The 20,036-nt window shown below is 40.7% G+C and overlaps 2 protein-coding genes, 1 non-coding gene and 2 pseudogenes across 7 annotated transcripts; 1 reads left to right on the top strand and 4 right to left on the bottom strand.

The window, feature by feature from the left end:
- Nucleotides 1-32: 32 nt before the first annotated feature.
- On the bottom strand, nt 33-3,969 carry LOC126626923 (protection of telomeres protein 1a-like). Of its 2 annotated transcripts, none has more exons than XM_050296322.1 (10): nt 3,747-3,969; nt 3,232-3,365; nt 2,699-2,942; nt 2,135-2,199; nt 1,894-1,982; nt 1,184-1,462; nt 994-1,076; nt 793-860; nt 514-666; nt 33-409 (listed from the first exon to the last, which is right to left on the bottom strand). In XM_050296322.1, the coding sequence occupies exons 1-10, from the start codon at nt 3,874-3,876 to the stop codon at nt 206-208; spliced, it is 1,449 nt and encodes a 482-aa protein (XP_050152279.1). In that variant the 5' UTR covers nt 3,877-3,969; the 3' UTR covers nt 33-205. The 2 variants fall into 2 exon arrangements, with proteins under 2 accessions (XP_050152279.1, XP_050152280.1); XM_050296323.1 differs by having other exon boundaries at nt 2,753-2,942.
- LOC126627591 (small nucleolar RNA snoR113) lies at nt 3,509-3,608 on the bottom strand. Its single transcript, XR_007625076.1, has one exon. It is a non-coding gene; the product is annotated as a small nucleolar RNA snoR113 (small nucleolar RNA).
- A 508-nt stretch (nt 3,970-4,477) lies between the features above and the next one.
- On the bottom strand, nt 4,478-7,273 carry LOC126626927 (loganic acid O-methyltransferase-like; annotated as a pseudogene).
- A 1,225-nt stretch (nt 7,274-8,498) lies between these two features.
- Nucleotides 8,499-19,253, bottom strand: LOC126626924 (zinc finger protein VAR3, chloroplastic). 4 transcript variants are annotated; one of them, XM_050296325.1, is made up of 9 exons: nt 18,746-19,253; nt 18,194-18,311; nt 17,603-17,949; nt 17,067-17,189; nt 16,788-16,904; nt 16,575-16,667; nt 15,877-16,470; nt 14,501-15,764; nt 8,499-8,706 (listed from the first exon to the last, which is right to left on the bottom strand). In XM_050296325.1, the coding sequence occupies exons 1-7, from the start codon at nt 19,102-19,104 to the stop codon at nt 16,359-16,361; spliced, it is 1,269 nt and encodes a 422-aa protein (XP_050152282.1). In that variant the 5' UTR covers nt 19,105-19,253; the 3' UTR covers nt 8,499-8,706; nt 14,501-15,764; nt 15,877-16,358. The 4 variants fall into 4 exon arrangements, with proteins under 4 accessions (XP_050152282.1, XP_050152283.1, XP_050152281.1 ...); XM_050296326.1 differs by having other exon boundaries at nt 15,692-15,764; XM_050296327.1 differs by lacking the exon at nt 8,499-8,706 and having other exon boundaries at nt 14,805-15,764; nt 15,877-15,969; nt 16,297-16,470.
- Nucleotides 10,524-12,800, top strand: LOC126626930 (uncharacterized; annotated as a pseudogene).
- Nucleotides 19,254-20,036: the final 783 nt, after the last annotated feature.

The raw sequence follows: 20,036 nt of genomic DNA, 5'->3' as shown, positions 1-20,036 counted from the left end.
TTGCATTCGTCCCCAAGAAACTTAGCTGAATGTTTGCACTGAAAATCTGATTGTTCTTCAACTGTGAAATGTGTGGTGATATATTAATATACATGAAAACATACACCGAGCTGCGTCATATACAAAAGCTGCTTGACAGAATATACAAAAGTTCCCAAAAGCTGCTTGCAGCATGCGTCTCCAACCATGAGAGCGGTTTAGCGATTCAGGCCGCCACCACTTTGGTGCCGAAAATCCGGTAGTGTGGATTTCCTTGTTGGTCAGTTTCAGATTTTAGCCAAACTTGTACCCAAGGGGGATTTCTACGAGGATCGTCTTGCACCCCATCGTTGTTTACTCTCACTCCTAACAAGAAATTGCGTTTGACCTCCAATGCCTCGACAGAGGACTGGCCATTGAAAAATTTCACCTATATCATAAATGAAAACGATGATCAGTAGATGAAAATGTCGTGGCAAAAAGATGGATTACAGTCTGTCCGAATACAAGTTGGTGATGAAATCGAATTCTTACCCCATCTTCTGCATACAAAAAAGCATGAATTCTAGCGGCCGAGTCCTCCAGGGTCAGCCTAATTCTGTCAATCCCAGCAGGAAAGAGGAAGTCCGCAGCCTGCCACGGGGAAGCTGCTATGACTCGAACTACACACTTGAATCTAGCTGGAAGCTACACGGTATGGAATACATACAGTCAATAAACATCTATAGAACAGTGAAAAAAAGAAGCATAAATAGGCATCTGAACAAGAAAGCAGAGGCATAAATTAAGAGCTGCGTGAAACAGGTAGGATACCTCTGAACTTGCGACAACATCCATTAAGGTAAGAAATATTGCATGGTCGTCGTCACTATCATCCACCTCTGAGGGAAATAAACATCATAAGAGAATTTCAAAAGAGATGGAACAATTTCTAGGAGTTGAAAGAGAGAAGCGAATGAATGAGAAATTGAAGCTGAATTCATCACAAGAAAAAAAAAAAAAACAATGCAGTACCTGTGACTTGAGGAGACGGAAAGCCCCCAAATGGCATCTGCATTAAATTTTCTGGACTTTGCGCTAATCGTTCATTAAATAACCTGATCCATAAAAAGATATGCAAAGGGATATCGCATTAGAGTTTTAGCGAGTTATGCAACATAATGATGCAATGCATGATGAATAAATGCTTTCCAAAAGTTACAACCTTTTCCGCTCAAGTTTGAGACGGTCCTCTTTTGGTGTATATCGAAGCTTCGTAAAGGGTGTCAAAACACAACGCCATAATCCTGCATGCACCTCACATAGCAAATTTACAAGCTTCACCCACTCCCCAGTTTTTAGCAGGCGAAGGTTGTCATTCTCAAGGTCCTGAGATATCACTCTTAAGACGGTTCCAACTGCAGGAAAGCTGCATAAGGTATCGTGTGGCAAAGGAAATGGTTCTAGATGTAGGGGAAGTGGGTGCTTCGTTTCATCTTCTAACCTGTGGTTCATACTTAGCAGTATTTAATATTTCTCATATAAATATACAATACAGTTACCATATAGATAAAACTAAATTAGCTTTCACAACTAACAAACATATATATATAGGCATGGTCTGGTAAGGTGATGCGCTAATGTCATAAACCATTACATGGGTTGCAATTTAGGAAGTTCACTACTCTCCATGAGAAAAAACACCAACAAAAAATCGAGAACAGAATATCGTGGGAAGTATGTTGAAAGAATCAATCACTTTATATAACTTCAACCTAATTCAATGAAAGGAAAATAACCCCCTTCTTATTTTTGAAGAAAAAAGGAAAGGACTCGTTTTGGTTTTGTCTGACAAGATGGGGTGCAATTGCAAAGTACCCCATAACTTTATGATGTTATATAAGAAAAAATAAACATTAACAGCTATCAACTCACTTTTGAAGAATATTAGCTGGTGGAGCATCGGTTCCATCCCAAACAAAGGCCATCCATTCATTTCCAGCACCCTCGTGGATATGAATTATCTTGAGATAGAAGGCAAGGAAAAAAGTTATGTTGTACTCAGTATATGGCATAATCCCATTCTTGGTACAGCTGATTATCCTTTACAAGAAAAAGAAAACTGCTGTATTCATTTAACCAGTGCACACAAATTTAACAAAAATGGTTTACTTACTTTACAAACCAAATGAAAATCTTCACCTCCTTTCATTTCTCTGATGGATGAGAAATAATTTGCACCTACAAACCATATACATTTCTAGTAAGATAAGATGAAAAAATAAATAAGGCAGGCCTTATGATATACCTCTATCTACCAAGCAAAAGAAAGTTCCTATCTTTTCTCATATATACAATTAGGTCAGAAAGTTGCTACAAATCTATCATCCAGGGAGTCCAATAATTTGGACAAAGTATTTGGCAGCATCTCTAGAATCATAACAGTATGGTGCTTCCTCTTTACAAACCATTCAAGCGGATATGTGAAAAGGACTTAGGATTACTATAGACTTCTGCCTCAAAAACCAGAGCAAAAACATGAACCCCTTTGCTCAAATAATGCCACTTCATGAAAACTTACGCGTGAGCAAGCTATCTTTACAAAAACCTAATCCAGGTGGAACTATCGTCAACTACCATTTTCACAACCATAATTCATGCAGCACATAAGAATCATATCCATAGTCTTTCATCAATAACCACAACATTGTAATATATACTGTGAACGGGTTAAACTTACACATAATTAAATGCCGTTGTGTCGCTATCTGAAACAAAGTACTTTTAAGTATACCTTCGTGAAAATGGAAATTCTTCAACCATCTTCTCAAGTCTATCAAAAAGTTCTTGTCATGGTCTCTCTCGCGAAATGTTTTGGAAGCATGATAAGGACTTAAACTTCTAGCATCACTTCCGTAATAAATAGCAAAGGTAGAGAACTTCTTGGAAAAAACAGCATTTACTTTATCTACATGACGTTTGATCTGCACAAGGTAGCATGCCCAAGTCAAATACGATCATACTTCGTAATGTAATGTCTGTCAAGGCCAGAGGAGCCCTTGATTTGTACAGAACGTTTCATGCCTTTGACCAAATGGAGTAAATGATGGTCCAAAACATTATCTGTTTTTATAACAGATAATAGGTAACATTACGATAACAGAGAAAACATGATTTCATAGGGAAAAGGAAAGTGGCAACATTTGCTTGAGAAATCAGCAATTGAAGTATCCCCCGGAAAGAAAACTAAATGAGGTTAAGCTCAAGATATACCATGAGGCGTTGGAACTGAATTATGTCTCCAACAGACAAAATGCGAGGACATTCATTCCTATCTGTAAAAATGTTAACTGACAACCCGGGATCCTGATGCGTCTCGTCGATTATACGCACCGAAACAAACCAATCTGCAAAAGATACACACCAATACACACATAACAAACAGAAAGAAGAAAACTTTGCATCCAAAAGCAGAACAAAAAATAATTAATTTAACAAAAAAAAAACACAAATATTTTAAAGACCCAGAGAAATGGAACAAAGGTAACAGGCGGCTCAGCAAACAACACCTTTTCGTTAAGAGTCTCATCAATCTACTACCGACCTTGCCGGAAGCAGCCGTAAGTCCGGCCTTTGTTTCATCATCGCCACCACAAATACACACACACACACACACATATAAGACATATAAACATATGACATACATACATAATCTACACATATATACCTATATAGTTGCAAGCACATTACATAAATTTGATAAATTTGACTGAAGGAAGAAGATTTACCGGTGCCTCTGGATCGGCGGGGGAAGCCGCACTCGAGGACGACGCCGATAACGTTGACCTTGGCGCCGACGGAATCAATGGCGTCCCTGATCTTCGTGAAGTTATAGTAGTTACCACCACCACGCGGCATCTCTGTGTGAGTATTTCGGTTAGCCTAGAGAGCGAGTAGAGTGTAGAGAGCTTCTGCTGCTTCTAGGGTTTCTATGGAGGGAAAAGGGAGGTTTTTAATATATAAATCAGGAATTTAACGAAAAGCACGATAAAAAGCTCTTGATTTTATTTTAACTAAAAATTACATTTTTACACTAAAAAGTTAATCATGGTATTATTTACTTTTTCTTTATTTAGTTCTTATTGTTAAAACTTAAAGTTTTCAAGTCATTTTCATTAGTTTTCTTTATAAATAAATGATTGTCTTGTCTTCGGGATCATTAGCCATACTATCTCAAGTATTTCGGTCAGATTTTACCGAACTGGTTATGTCCTGATAATCCTATTTTGTTCGGCTAGGTGCCACTGAAAAGCCCTTTTTATATTGAAGTAAGAAACGAAAGTAGAGGCGAAAGCCTTATAGAAAAGACTTGTCATTTTTTGTAAAGGTAAGATCTTTCTAACTTTGTTTGGCATAAAAAACTTAGAAGCCTTCTTGGCTCATACAAAACGCTTTTTTTTTCAAGAAGCATCATAGGATTTCAACGTATTTAAAATAAAAGCACTTCAAAGAAGCAACGAAACAGGGGAAGCATTATTCATATTTCACACAGGGATTAAAACACATGTGATACTTAATATTTTACATTGTCAAGCTACTGAGAAGCTTCAAATCACAAGTTCCACTGATCAAGTAGAGAAAGCTGCTCTGTTGCAATCAGTTTCCTGTGCGTTTGAGCAAAACAAACAAGCTAATTGATGTCAGCGGTTTGAGGACGGAGGAGGATTCTTCGAGTTTCTTGCGAAGCGAATCAAAAAACTCATCCAGAATCTCATCTCCAAAATGCTCCCGAAACATTCCCTCCATTCCGGATCTCAAAGTAGATGCAATTACGTTGGCCTGTGGTTGTTCCTGAGTCAAGTTTTCACTCTTTCTATGCTGAAACATCCATTAGCTTTCACAATCGCTTCCACTTCATCGAGCGAAGCCATATACAGCGGTATATTGAAGGAGTCCAGTTTCTCTTCAGAGATGACACCCTACTCAGGAAAATAAAACAGGTTCTCAGTTATACCAGCTTATGCAGCGTATATTTATCTTATTTACACCATACGATCACAGCTTGAACCGTCGAGGTTTGTAGTCAGTTTCAAATTGCATCCTTGAGGTTCCAATTTTTTCGGATTGAACCCCACCATTTTGACATTTGACACCTTCTGTTAGGTTGACTATCAGGTTAAGGTTAACCATTAACTGTTGACGTGACAGCCTAAGACCCACTCCCAAAAATGGCCTTGGGGTTTGGGGGTGGTTCTTGCTCTGTCATGTCACTAGTTAACAGTTGACTAAACAGTTGGTGAAAACATGTACCTCTACATTTAGTTAGTGCTCTGGGATGCAAATCTATGAAGCTGAAATTTTTTTACCTTGTTGGCCATGTCCATGAGGCAGGATCCGATGAGTTCTACCACCTTGTTGCCCAAAACTTGTGTATGAGGGACTCCATTGGGGCGGCCTGGGACGACAAATGCCATCAACCCTCCACACACAATCTCTTGTGCTCTGGCATTTAGCAAGCACCCCATGTCCTTGGCATACTGAGCTTCATATGCCTTAACGACTTGGTCTTCCGAATTCGAGTAATAAATCCTCCCTTTGTTCCAAGCAGGCGAGTTGATGTCCGCCACTTCTTCTGGCACTTTAGAAAGACACTGGAGAGCATACGAAGAGTAAACAAAGTGAAGAAAGTCCTTGGGGAACAAGCGAGAATGAAAAGAACCCGGCACGCCTGTGGCGTAGTATCGCCTATCTGCAGGCAGAGATCGGAAGAGCTCGTTGAAATCGTTGGATGCGTGATCGTTGAAGAAAACTTGCAACTCAAGGAGCTGAGAATTGTGTCCTTGGCTTTGGTACTTTTGCTCCAGAGCATCAACTATATTTTGCACCGCCAAGAAAGTGTTAGGCCCGACAGAGCAGCCTAAATCCGTAACTCGAAATGCGGAAGACGAGAAGCTTTCGGTGTCAAGACGTTCGAAAACTGCTTCGTTGATCAGTTCCTTAGCAGCATCTATGGCTTTTCTCTGCACAAAAGAGAAGCTTTGGCTTAAAAATTCTTGAGAGAGAAGAACCTAGACAACCGGAATCACTTTCCAGGAGAAGCACCTGAGATAAAGGTGTAGTGAATAGGATCATGGAACGGTAAAAATGTGGTTTTTTTGTTAAAAATAAAGGGTGCGTTTGTTGCACCGAACTGTCTCGGACTGGATTAGCTTCAGGGATTAAGCTGGACTGGCTTAAACTAGACTAAACTGGATTAGCTTAGTAAAACGTTTAGTACAGTGTTGAACTACTCTATAGACTAAATAATTTTTTGAATCCAAGTTAGTTTTTTATCATTTTTTTAATTTAATTTTGCCTTCAAAACGAAAAACAAACAAATATTCTGGTTATAAAATATTATTTTGTAGCTATTTAACTTTTAGAAACCTAATTAATGTTTCATCCAAAGTATTTTGCAAATCTCTCTCTTCCTCGTCACTACAAATCTCTCTTTGCCTATTCTATTCCTCTCACAAAATCCCTTGCAAATATTAAAATCAAAGGTGAGAGATGGGGTTGAATGAAGGTGAGAGATGGGGTTGAATCTGCTTTCGGTTTTTGAGTTTTCTGGGTTTTTGGCTTTTTTGGGTTTTCTGGGTCTCTGATTTTTTGGGTTTTTCAGTTTTCTCAGTTGAAATTTTGGGAGTTGGATATGATATTGAAAAGGGAAAAGCTTCAGAAATCCACGTAATGGGTTTCTCAGAGAAAGATTTTCTGACCACAGATCCATGGTGCCTTCGCTAGAAGATGAGTCTTACGGGAGAAAAATAGCAGTTGGGAGGGGGAAAGCAAAGAACTGACGAAGAGTGAAGCGGAAAGGGGTGAAGGAGAGCTGGTCTTAGCAATCCGCCCAATTTTGGGGGGTCTCGTTAAGACCGCCTAGTGAGGCGTTTAGTCTAGGCGAGTCCCCCTTAGTCTCATTAAACACCATCCCGACTGCTAACAAACATGGGATTTCACTCACTGTTAATCTTAGCCAGTTCAATGATACTTAGTGAGGGCAAACAAACGCTCCCAAATAGTACCGAGAGTGTTTAAACAGGCCGTAAAAAAAAATCGTGAGATAACGTTGTGCTCTATATAATTGAGAGTGACAACACACCTGAAAAGTTGAGTTTTTGCTGTAACTGTAGAGGCTGTCTCCACCGTTCATTGTAAATGCCACCGATTTTGCCATCCTAAACCCTCTCTCTCTCTCTCTCTCTCTCTCTCTCTCTCTCTCTCTCTCTCTCTCTCTCTGGTTTTATGTTTGGATTAATCGATCCTCTTCCTTTGAGGTGGCCACTGATATTTATTCCTTTCGAAATACGAAATATTTGTGGTAGGTGTGAATTAATTAGTTTTTTAATGCAAATGGAGCCACTAATGGAGTAAAATGACGATCATGGAGCTGCCACTAATGGAGTAAAATGACGATCATGGAGCTGCAAAAAATATATTTAATTTGTAGCCGTAGCAAGTGGGATTGACCGTTTAAATTTTAGAACGTCTTTGTGTTCAGTTTTATGCTAAGTCTCTTGTTAGCTCTAAGTACTTGATTTATTTTCTTAAGAGTCTATTTCAAGCTTTCCTAGGTCTTCCTCTATTCATTTTGTCTTGATCCTCTGTCTCCTTATCACATCTTTTAACAAGAACACGTAAATTAATATTATTTTATTACAAACAACTACTGTTCATCAAATTTGAACTCAAATTTACTTTACAAAGTAAAAACTGAGTGCTGCTAAATCAAATGATATCTAAATATCAAGAAACCACCTAATAGAGCGAGTTGCAGCATGTCATCAGCGACTCATCATGCTAAGTCAAAAGAGAAAAATGTAGACATTATGTGGTTATATTTACCCAACGCCAAACAAAATGTAGTCATTATTTTGTTATATGTCGACATGTCATCGTCCCATGCGTGTTATTACTTGACTTGTCAAAGCATAAATTGTAGACCAACTCTTGCTAAATTAATCAATTCAAATACCAAAACAATAGCATGTCAAAGATGAAGGGTTGTTCTTCAAGTTTCTTACGATACAAGTCGAAGAGCTCGTCGAGGATTACTTCTCCGAATTGCTGCTTGATGACTCCCTCCTATTAGCCTTCACCTTCCTTCGTTACCAAGAGTATCTGGTCGCGATTCACCGCTTGCTCTCCTTTTCTGGGTTTCCGGACATGGGAGTCTTTCCGGGGATAAGAAAAAATAACACAAGAAGCCAGAAACTGTTGTTTTTTCATCTAATGAGAGTTGAAAACCTTAAACAGAACACCTTCCCATAGAAACTATAAGATCATTGGTCACAAATGGTTCCTGTCCTTGGCAGTGTATAAGCTAAAACCGCAGACAGTTCATTAGAACCACTCTGCCATGTATGTAGTCACTAGCCTGATATGTTACGGGGTGCTCAACTGACACGTCCCGACCCCGATATTCTCTGAATATCCGGATAGGCACATGTTGGCCGACACCGAAGGTGACGAAAGTCATTTATTGAATACAAGAGTAATGATTAGGAGAAAATGAACATGAATAATCATTAGAATCTAAAGGTAATAAACAAAGTTTAAGGAAATGTCTAGAGTGCACAGAATACGTTCTAATTCAAGATCACAAAAGGAAAGATCATTACAAGATATCACATAAGTGAATGATAGACTGCTACTGGGAGGGGAATGCCTCGTATGTTGTGTCGTAGTCCTCGTTTCTAAGACCAAAACCTGAATGGGGGCGCAAAACAAAGGTGAGTGGACCAAATTCATATATACAACAACAACAACAACAACAAAGCCTTTTCCCACTAAGTGGGGTCGGCTATATGAATCCTAGAACGCCATTGCGCTCGATTTTGTGTCATGTCCTCCGTTCGATCCAAGTACTCTAAGTCTTTTCTTAGAGTCTCTTCTAAAGTTTTCCTAGGTCTTCCTCTACCCCTTCGGCCCTGAACCTCTGTCCCGTAGTCACATCTTCGAACCGGAGCGTCAGTCGGCCTTCTTTGCCCATGTCCAAATCACCGGAACCGATTTTCTCTCATCTTTCCTTCAATTTCGGCTACTCCTACTTTACCTCGGATATCCTCATGCCCAATCTTATCCTTTCTCGTGTGCCCACACATCCCACGAAGCATCCTCATCTCCGCTACACCCATTTTGTGTACGTGTTGATGCTTCACCGTCCAATATTCTGTGCCATACAACATCGTTGGCCTTATTGTCGTCCTATAAAATTTTCCCTTGAGCTTCAGTGGCCTACGACGGTCACATAACACGCCGGATGCACTCTTACACTTCATCCGTCCAGGTCGTATTCTATGGTTGAGATCTCCATCTAATTCTCCGTTCTCTTGCAAGATAGATCCTAGGCAGCAAAAACGATCGCTTTTTGTGATCTTCGCTAGATTGCTCCGGTCATTAGTGTGGATAAGTATATAAATGAATAGAGATAGGAAAGCAAACACAAGATGTACGTGGTTCACCCAGATTGGCTACGTCCACGGAATAGAAGAGTTCTCATTAATTGTGAAGGGTTTACACAAGTACATAGGTTCAAGCTCTCCTTTAGTGAGTACAAGTGAATGATTTAGTACAAATGACATTAGGAAATATTGTGAGAGAATGATCTCGTAATCACGAAACTTCTAAGTATCGGAGTGTGGTATCGTCTTGACTTGCCTTATCTGTCTCATAGGTAGATGTAGCATCTTCTCTGGAAGTACTCTTCCTCCATCCAGGGGTGGTATCTTTAACTGGTGGAGATGCACAAGGTAATGTATCAATTTCACTTGAAGCTTACTTGTAGTTTCAGGCTTGGTCAAGCGCGATACAAACCATGTAGTAGGAGTCTCCCAAGTCGCCGAGCTAGGGGATCTGCTGAAAGAGGTGACAGACAAGGTAAGCAATCAGAGCTCCGGCTGATTGTTCACCTTCTCCCCATCTTGCAGCAGCATGAAGGATAAAGAGAAGAAAGATGAGAAGAGATGATATGGGATACTTTTGCTTTTGAAGAAGTAACTTTCCACAGGCTTATTCTTGAACTGAGCTGGAGGGTTTTCTGGTTTCCTCCAGAGCCGACTGAAGAATTTGAGGGTCAAAACAAGTCTATCAAATCTAGAGTACGTTCGACCCTGCTGATATGGGATACTTTTGCTTTTGACAGAGTAATGGATGTATCGGCACGTGTGCTGTTACGCTTGTCTCCACATGCTTCCTTGTATCCTTCGCACTTGCCCTATCTGTTCCTCAAGCAGATGCGGTATCTTCCCTGGAAACATAAGATGTTGAAGATGAGTACTCGAGAGCAATGCCAGGTAAGTAATCAGGTAAGGGGTTCCAGGCAGTCAGTTCCTGGCTGGAAGCTTGATTCCAAGTGCTGACTGATTGCTCTCTTTCTCCTTGTCTTGCAGGTAACAACAAGGCCAAAGGAAAAGACAGGGAAAAAGCATGATATGGGATACTCTTGCTTTTAACCCTGATGATATGAGATATTCTTGCTCTAGTATAGCTTGTTTGCAAAGGTATTATCGGGGGGAAAAAAAGCTGAATATTTCGAAAGGCTTCGTTGGGAGTGCCCTCTCAAATATGAGGAAGGGTTGAACATTTTTGCAGGTCTGCCTGTCCGTTGGGGATGGAGGTCGACATATATAGGAGTCTCCCTAACAACAAGTAGTAATGCTATTCCTTTACCCTGCTTGGTCATAGCACGGTAGTGGGAGCTGCCAGCTTCACATGTTTTAACTCTGTCAGAGCACTTTGAAAAAGTGGTATGTGCTCTCGAGAAGTCTTCGACAGAATGCCCATAATTTCCGCAAAGCTGAGTGTGCGTGTGACAGGTGCTGACAAGGCTAGAAAAGTAGGTGCCTCTTCGATTTCTGAGATCGGCCCTCGTGGTCTCTGAGCAGCCCAGCTTTTGAGAAAGCGAGCGTCTCTTCGATTGATTCGGAGAACGATGCATCTTCGATTTTTAAGAAAGCAATCATGATGGGGGTCTGGCTCTCGAGATTCGGGGAGCAGTGTCACTTCGATTTTTGAGAAAGTAATCATGTTGGGAGTCTGGCTCTCGAGATTCGGAGGGCGGTGCCTCTTCGATTTTGGAGCAAGCAATCTTGTTGGGAGTGTTTTCTCGAATGTGAGTAAAGGTTGGGCATGTTTGCTAGTCTACCTTGCCACGAAGCACAGAGGTTGACACACAGGGATTTTCCAATTATCCAGCAATGGTACTGTTCCTTTACCATCTCTTCGATTTTTGAGAAAGTAGTCATGTTGGGAGTCTGGCTCTCGAGATTCGGAGGACGGTGCCTCTTCGATTTTGGAGCAAGCAATCTTATTGGTAGTGTTTTCTCGAGTGTGAGTAAAGGTTGGGCATGTTTACTAGTCTACCTTGCCACGAAGCACAGAGGTTGACACACAGGGACTTTCCAATTATCCAGCAGTGGTACTGTTCCTTTACCCTTGTGGGTAATAATATGGTAGCTAGACCTTCAAAATTTATGGGTCTAAACTTTGTTAGTGCTGTTTCTTTGCTATTCTTTTACCTTTCTTGGTCAGAGCGATGTAGTGGGAGCTGCAAGCTTTACGTGCTCAATTTTGGCAGAGAACTTTGGCAAAGTTATCTGTGGTACCCATGAGCTAGTGTTGCGTGTGGGAAGTGGGTGATTGAACAGTAAGATTCATGTGTTTTCTACTTCCTCAGAAGTCTTCGACAGAATGCCCATAATTTCCGCAAAGCTGAGTGTGCGTGTGACAGGTGCTGACAAGACTGGAAAAGTAGGTGCCTCTTCGATTTCTGAGATCGGCCTTCGTGGTCTTTGAGCAGCCTAACTTTTGAGAAAGCAAACGCCTCTTCGATTTCTGAGATCAACCCTCGTGGTCTCTAAGCAGCCCAGCTTTTGAGAAAGCAAACGCCTCTTCGATTTCTGAAGATCCGTCGAGTGCAGATTTTTATAGGGGCTGACATTAAGTTCCAAAGCACACTTGAATCTCCACCAGTAGAAGCTCCATTCTTGCACTTCTAAGATCTTGATTTGTCCAACCTCTTCTCTCTTCAACACCTTTGAAAATGTCTGGCCCCTCCGACCGTCGTTTTGACTTGAACCTTGTTGAAGAGGCAGCCCCGCCTTCTCCAGACAACATATGGCGCCCATCTTTCGTCTCCCCTACTGGTCCTCTTACCGTTGGGGATTCCGTGATGAAGAATGATATGACTGCTGCGGTGGTGGCCAGGAACCTTCTCTCCCAAAGATAACAGACTACTTTCCAAACGGTCTGATGAGTTAGCTGTTAAGGATTCGCTGGCTCTCAGTGTTCAGTGTGCAGGTTCTGTGTCTAATATGGCCCAACGCCTATTTGCTCGAACCCGCCAAGTTGAATCATTGGCGGCTGAGGTGATGAGTCTCAAACAGGAGATTAGAGGGCTCAAGCATGAGAATAAACAGTTGCACCGGCTCGCACATGACTATGCTACAAACATGAAGAGGAAGCTTGACCAGATGAAGGAAACTGATGGTCAGGTTTTACTTGATCATCAGAGATTTGTGGGTTTGTTCCAAAGGCATTTATTGCCTTCGTCTTCTGGGGCTGTACCGCGTAATGAAGCTCCAAATAATCAACCTCTGATGCCTCCTCCTTCTAGGGTTCTGTCCAGTACTGAGGTTCCTAATGATCCCCCTCCGGTGCCTTCTCTTTCTGGGGCTCTACCGACTGCTGAGACTTCTCCTAAGCAACCCTTGTGAAGGCTCCCTCTTGTTTGTTTATTTTGACTCATGTATATGTACACATTTGTAGCTTATCGGGGATATCAATAAATAAGTTTTCCTTCATTTCAACGTATTGTGTTAAATACACCAAAACCTTCTTCGCTAAGTTCTTTGAATTTTCTTTTGTTGAAGCTTGTATGTTGAAGCTTTCTGAGTGGAGCATGTAGGTTGGGGTAGTGTTCCCTTAATTTCTCGAGTGAGGAAAACTTCTCGATTGGAGACTTGGAAAATCCAAGTCACTGAGTGGGATCGGCTATATGAATCTTAGAACGCCATTGTGTTCGATCCTGTGTCATGTCCTTCGTTAGATCCAAGTACTCTAAGTCTTTTCTTAGAGTCTCTTCCAAAGTTTTCATAGGTCTTCCTCTACCCCTTCGGCCCTGAACCTCTGTCCCATAGTCGCATCTTCTAATCGGAGCGTCAGTAGGCCTTCGTTGCACATGTCCAAACCACCGTAACCGATTTTCTCTCATCTTGCCTTCAATTTCGGCTACTCCTACTTTACCCCGGATATCCTCATTCTTAATCTTATCCTTTCTCGTGTGCCCACACATCCAACGAAGCATCCTCATCTCCGCTACACCCATTTTGTGTATGTGTTGATGCTTCACCGCCCAACATTCTGTGCCATACAGCATCGTTGGCCTTATTGCCGTCCTATAAAATTTTCCCTTGAGCTTCAGTGGCATACGGCGGTCACACAACACGCCGGATGCACTCTTCCACTTCATCCATCCAGCTTGTATTCTATGGTTGAGATCTCCATCTAATTCTCCGTTCTTTTGCAAGATAGATCCTAGGTAACGAAAACGGTCGCTCTTTGGTATTTCTTGATCTCCGATCCTCACCCCTAACTCGTTTTGGCCTCCATTTGCACTGAACTTGCACTCCATATATTCTGTCTTTGATCGGCTTAGGCGAAGACCTTTAGATTCCAACACTTCTCTCCAAAGGTTAAGCTTTGCATTTACCCCTTCCTGAGTTTCATCTATCAACACTATATCGTCTGCGAAAAGCATACACCAAGGAATATCATCTTGAATATGTCATGTTAACTCATCCATTACCAACGCAAAAAGGTAAGGACTTAAGGATGAGCCTTGATGTAATCCTACAGTTATGGGAAAGCTTTCGGTTTGTCCTTCATGAGTTCTTACGGCAGTCTTTGCTCCTTCATACATATCCTTTATAGCTTGGATATATGCTACTCGTACTCCTTTCTTTTCTAAAATCCTCCAAAGAATGTCTCTTGGGACCCTATCATACGCTTTTTCCAAATCTATAAAGACCATGTGTAAATCCTTTTTCCCATCTCTATATCTTTCCATCAATTTTCGTAAGAGATAGATTGCCTCCATGGTTGAGCGCCCTGGCATGAACCCGAATTGGTTGTCCGAAACCCGTGTCTCTTGCCTCAATCTATGCTCAATGACTCTCTCCCAGAGCTTCATTGTATGACTCATTAGCTTAATACCCCTATAGTTCATGCAATTTTGTACGTCACCCTTATTCTTGTAGATAGGCACCAAAGTGCTCGTTCGCCACTCATTTGGCATCTTCTTCGTTTTCAAAATCCTATTGAAAAGGTCAGTGAGCCATGTTATACCTGTCTCTCCCAAAACTTTTACTGAAAACCCTAGCATGCCAAAAACATCTCAAAAGACATAGCACGGAAAAACATCGTGGAAATCAAAACATCAATCGTCTCACAGATCGTCTCGTAAGCACGGTGTGCTGCCAGTAAGATCACTGAATAAATATACCTCCTGGCCCTATGCCAGCACCGTGGTCTCTGCGCTCGTAGCCAAAGATTTCCAACTCCCGGCCCAATGCCTGCTCCGTGTCCCTCAGCCCGTAGTTAGGGATTATTTCTCTCGGCCTAACTGCCAACACCAGATCCTCTCCCCAGGTGGCATAGTGTCCACTAGGTAGGCACAAATAATTACGCCTCTCAAATATAACGACTTCATAGTATAAAACCATCCATCGTCTATACTATAAAAATGGGTTTTGAAAACATGTTCTAGCATCCTATCGTCATCCATCAGATAGTCTACCAGTTCATGGTTTTTATAGAAAATACGATATATTAAAATATAGCTCAATATAGGCCAACAATTAATTCCTTACAAAATAACGAGACAAAAATCAACATTTCAATAAACATGCTTAACATAAAATCAGTTCATAAACTCGTAAGCCATGCATTTCATTTATGCAAGTAAACTATAAAATTATGCAAATTTTAGAAAGAGGCCACTCACACATACTCTGTAGTAGCAGAGTTGTGCGGAAAAGGATTAAGGAAATCCCCACTAGCAACTTCACCTAAGCACAAAAATGTCCAATTTATCAAACTATGCCCAAACGATAGAATTCCAGGAAATGGACGCCAAAAACGGATTCAGAACATCGAAGTTGGCCTAGGAAAGATTTTGGGTTTTGGGTCCTAAGGTTTTAGTTAAAAAGGGTTAGGGTGAAAAAGGGTGGTTCCCCCCCCCCCCCCCACACACACACACACACACACACACACACACTCACACGGACACACACACACACACACACGTGCACCACACACACTCACACACGCTTACACACACACACACACACTCACACGGACACACACACACCATACACACACAGTACACGCACACACCTACACACACGCATGGCATAACACACACACAACACACATACACTCAGCCCACACACTCGGCCCATGCAAGGCATGGCCCGTAGGCCAAATAACCAAAAAAAAAAAGAAAGCTGGGCTGGTCCAAATACGGGCTAAGGCCCGTGGGTGGCTTGAACTGGCCTGATGGCCTGCAGGGTGGTCGGGGTAGAACGCTGGAGCTGCTACAGCTTCGGCCGATGATGAACGTGTAAACCAAGCTCCAAATAAACACCAAAATGAAGAGAACAGCACAGCTGAAGTGATAGGAACGAGAATATACCACCGTGAGTCTCAACCGTGGTTGAGAATGGCTAGGTTTGTGTACGAGCTTCGACGGATTTTATCGCCGGATTCTGGGGTTTAGAACACAGAAAAACCACAAGGTTCAAACTTTGATTTTCACACGGAGTCATAAAACCAACATGCAAACCCAGAAATTTAAAAGAAAATAGGGAAGAACCTCACCTGAGACTCAAAGTTGGAGCTTGAAGCTCTCGGTGCTAATGGTGAAATTGCTCACAGTGAGTCGAAGGTGCATGCAGGGACCTAGTTGGGTTCCTAAAGTCGAAAGGGTTTTAGAAATGAATTTGTAAGTTTGATTTGTCAATGGAATGGGTGATCTCTTCTCGGAGCTTTAGATAGAAAGTGAGAGTTTCTGAGAGAGAAAGAGAGATGTCTGAGAGGGAGGACTCGGGAAGAGAGAAAAGAGAAGAGAGCTAGGGAGCTGCCACTTGGCAGTTTAGGAGAAATGAGGAATCTAGATCAAAGTCTAGGATTACTTAAGATAAGGGACTAAATTGATAGACTTAAACATGTTTAAGGGAGAAATATAGAAATATAGATAGTAATGTGGGGGTGGTTATAACTTATAACATCAACATTTACCGTAAGCATGTTACGCGCATATCTTCATTGAAAACAATGCCTTTGTTCCTATTAACAACACACTAGCGTGGACGCCTCCACATCTGCTCCTCGTACTCAGTAGTTTCTTCTTGAGGGCGTTTACAGTTGCACTTCAGGCAAACTGCGTTTCTACCATAATTCATGAAATCACATCTGCAGTATACAAAATCATCTTGTAAATATCCAGTTAACATTAATATTAAATCTAAACCACACCCCACACACACACAAACAAAGAAAGAGGAAGAGAGGCTTACGAGGGGCAGTCCCAGTCTGCAGGATTTTTCTTGGGCCGTGGATCTTGACAACGCAAACACTTCCTATTGCTTGCAAAATTCATGAATGCACACCTGAAGAACATAAGCTAAGTGATCAAATAGAACTTTACTTGGGAAACAATTAGCGCACTCAGTTTAAATAATTTAGAGTTGCTGAACTATGTTGGTTGTCAGGACAAAAAGAAGACTTACTTTGGGCAGGTCCAGTCTCCTTTCTTCATTTCAACTGCATGTACACCAACGCTCTTTGGCCCTTCAGCTTTGCACTTTAGGCAGCGTATATTTCTAGAGAAGTTCATGAAACTGCACCTGTAACAAAACGCAACCAGTAAAGATATGTCAAACTCGGAACACAAGCATATGGTGGTAGCCTAGGGAAGAATCATAATTCGGTAAAAAACTGATAACAGCAACACACTGAAAAAAAAAACTGATTACAAGGTAAGCACTCATGCAAAAGAAGTGGCTTACTCAGTGCAGATCCAGTCTCCCTTTTTCATTTCGATTTCGAGATCACCCGTGTCAGCTTTTCTTGGGCCATCTTCTTTACATTGTAGGCATCTTAAATTTTTAGCAAAGTTCATAAAATTGCACCTGCAACAAGATAACAACAGCAAACCATGAAACTAGTATGGTACTAACTGCAGCAAGTGAATAAAACAGTACAACTGACTAGAAGAGTCAGCAAACAATTCCAGTAACTAAGTTTTATAATATCAATATACCAAGCATGACAATCATTCCTGAAATAAAGTATACAAGCTCCAACTGTGGATATTTCACAAAATTCACAGGAAAGGGGAATGGATATGACTATATGTCGCTGATATAGTGTTACCACAGTAAAACCACACACACATACACATGGATACTATAATCATCTGTCGCAAAATAAAAAGAACACAAAACAAGGAAAAAGCCTCCTAACTTGAGGAGATAACCTCCTCTGACCAAGTCATAACGTCATACAAGGTAAGAGATGACCACAATAACTTGGTGTGACTTACTTGGGACACATCCAATCTCCTCTCTTCATTTCAACATCTTGAGATAGTTCATCACCAATGAAACTTGGATAATTTTTCTTCTTCTCAATAGCTTTGGCAGCAGGCTTTGGAAGTGATGGGTCAACAGCCCTTTCGCTGAGTTGAAGCAACTCAGAAAGCAGCTTTCTTGCAGATGTTTCTAGAATCTCTCTACCAGGCGGTTTCTCTCCCTCATAAAAAACAATGGGATCCAGCGCATAAAACAATAGTATTCGCACTATATCCACTGTACGTGCTGCTGCTTCAGATTCCTTAAGAATCACATAAGCTCTATCACAGGAACCTCGGAGATTACAACCACCGCAAACCTGTAAGAACCATCCAGATCACAATGAACAATTCTCAAGGTTTGCATAAAGAAATTCCTATAGAAACATTGGAAAGAAAAGTGATGGATAATATAAATTAATAGGATACAATACACACACACACACACACACATATATGTATATGTATTCTATCATCATGTTGTAAAAGAGTTTTTAAGTGTATGTCCGCACTTTCATATACAACTGTAAGACATAAATCGGGTAAATGAGAGCGATTACCTACCTCCCCTTCATCCAGTCTCAAATGGAATCTCAATCTTTTTGCTGAATTCACAGCTTTCCGGAAAAGATTGGGACATCCACCCTCCACAACTACTTGAATATCTTCCATAGATAACGATCTGCACAAAAATCAAATATTACAGAATGGTCAATAATAACTCGATACAACTCAATCAAAATATGAATTATTTTATCGGAATCTTCTTCGCATTGCTGCAGAGAAGATTTTGAGTTCATCCATATCACATAACTAACTTCCCAACCCTCACAAAGCAGCTCTGCGGCCGTCAAAGTCTCACAACCCGAAAATGCTAAAAACCACGATACTCCTACATTCCAAGGACTTCCTCATTGTTTTCGGGGAAAATTATGGTCATAAAGCTGCATTTTAAATCCATACATCTCAAGGCATAATTTCCAATTCCTTGCCAACTAGCACAAATAAATACACAAAATTCACATCTTTGTATTCCAACATTTCCTCGGCAACCAAACAGGCAATAACATTTTCTCGGCAACAAACAGAGCAAAACCACAAATCAAAGAACCTTACTTGAAAACATCATAGCGGTCACGAGCAAAGCTGAAAGAGGCCTCCTTTACTTCATTTATATCCGTGTAAACATCGCTCTCCTTCGGCGGCGTTCCGGTGAAGTACCCCTTGGCCTTCAAGCGGTCGACGAAGGCCACCCACTCGGGCCAGGGGTGGTGCGGCGGCGGCGCTTCTGTGCTGTTGGCCGGGACGGTGTCAATACTTTCAATTGCATCCAAAGAGGAGGCGTACCGGGGGAAGCGCAGTCCGGCGGCGAAGGGCTTCAGATAGAGAAGTGAAGGGGTAGGAGGAGAGAGAGTTCTTGTGGGAGCGTGGAAGAGTGAGGTCCCAAAACGCATGAGTTTTGAAGCAGCTGACATTTACTCTCGAGATTTTTTCTTCTGGGTTTTGTTGTGAGAGAGAGAGAGTGTGTGTGTTAATGAAGTTTGGAGCGTTTGGGGAAGAAGAAGATGATGATGGTTACTGGTAAAAGGTGAGGGTTTTAATAAATTAGAGAGAGAGAAAAAAAATGAAAATTAAAAAAAATAGGAGATTCAATTGAAATTAATAAATTAGAGTGTGTGATACATGTACTTACAATTCGGGATAACGTTTTACCATCGTAACAAAAAATAATAATACTTATGTAACTTAGTGAAAGTTTGATTTCATCGATTTTTCTTATCATAAAATTTAACAATTTAATCTACTAATGCTATTGTTTGTAAAAAATAAAAAAAATAAAAAAACTTTTTAACCTAAATAGTCTCTGAAATTGTCATAACCCCTCACTTTGATAATTGAGAATTAAAATCGATAGAATTAATTATGAGTTTATTTACTGTCAATCATTTTGGTCATTAGTGAAAATTTCCATTAAATAAGGAGAATGACAAAAGTACTCTCTACTTTATCAAATCAATTTGGCCCATTATCAATTAAATTGAGAATATTTTTGTTATCTTAGTTTTTATTTAACATAAATTTTCACCGAATCACCAAAGTAATAGACGACGAACAAACCTCACGTTTCAAAATGAAAAGTTATGTCAAACTAACTTGTGGATTTGTGAAAATGTCCACGCAAATGAAATTGACATTTTATAATTTTTTTGCCCGAATTTCTTTTTGGTGTGTGAAATTAATTATTTTTAGTTTTTGTAAGTAAAAAAAAACCGTATAGTCATTTAGTACTATAGTATAATAGTATTCTTCTTCATTTGGAAGTGATAGATTTTAGATTCGAATCTCATAAATGTCGAATTCAATACCAAATTAAATTATTCATTGTGTGTTTTAACCCTCACCTTCG

This window comes from Malus sylvestris, chromosome 6 (genome assembly GCF_916048215.2).
Source record: "Malus sylvestris chromosome 6, drMalSylv7.2, whole genome shotgun sequence".
Taxonomy (NCBI): Eukaryota; Viridiplantae; Streptophyta; class Magnoliopsida; order Rosales; family Rosaceae; genus Malus; species Malus sylvestris.
This window is presented reverse-complemented; position numbering and strand designations above follow the sequence as displayed.

Excerpts from the sequence above, each read along its gene's own strand:
- LOC126626923 (XM_050296322.1), bottom strand. The coding sequence starts at position 3,876 with ATGCCGCGTGGTGGTGGTAACTACTATAACTTCACGAAGATCAGGGAC. Across the intron at positions 2,943-3,231 it reads TTCAGTTCCAACGCCTCATG|ATCAAACGTCATGTAGATAA; the intron begins GTATATCTTGAG and ends TACCTTGTGCAG. Across the intron at positions 410-513 it reads TTTTGTATGCAGAAGATGGG|GTGAAATTTTTCAATGGCCA; the intron begins GTAAGAATTCGA and ends TTTATGATATAG.
- LOC126626924 (XM_050296325.1), bottom strand. The coding sequence starts at position 19,104 with ATGTCAGCTGCTTCAAAACTCATGCGTTTTGGGACCTCACTCTTCCAC. Across the intron at positions 17,950-18,193 it reads TGAGACTGGATGAAGGGGAG|GTTTGCGGTGGTTGTAATCT; the intron begins GTAGGTAATCGC and ends TGGTTCTTACAG. Across the intron at positions 16,905-17,066 it reads GGAGACTGGATCTGCACTGA|GTGCAGTTTCATGAACTTCT; the intron begins GTAAGCCACTTC and ends GTTTTGTTACAG.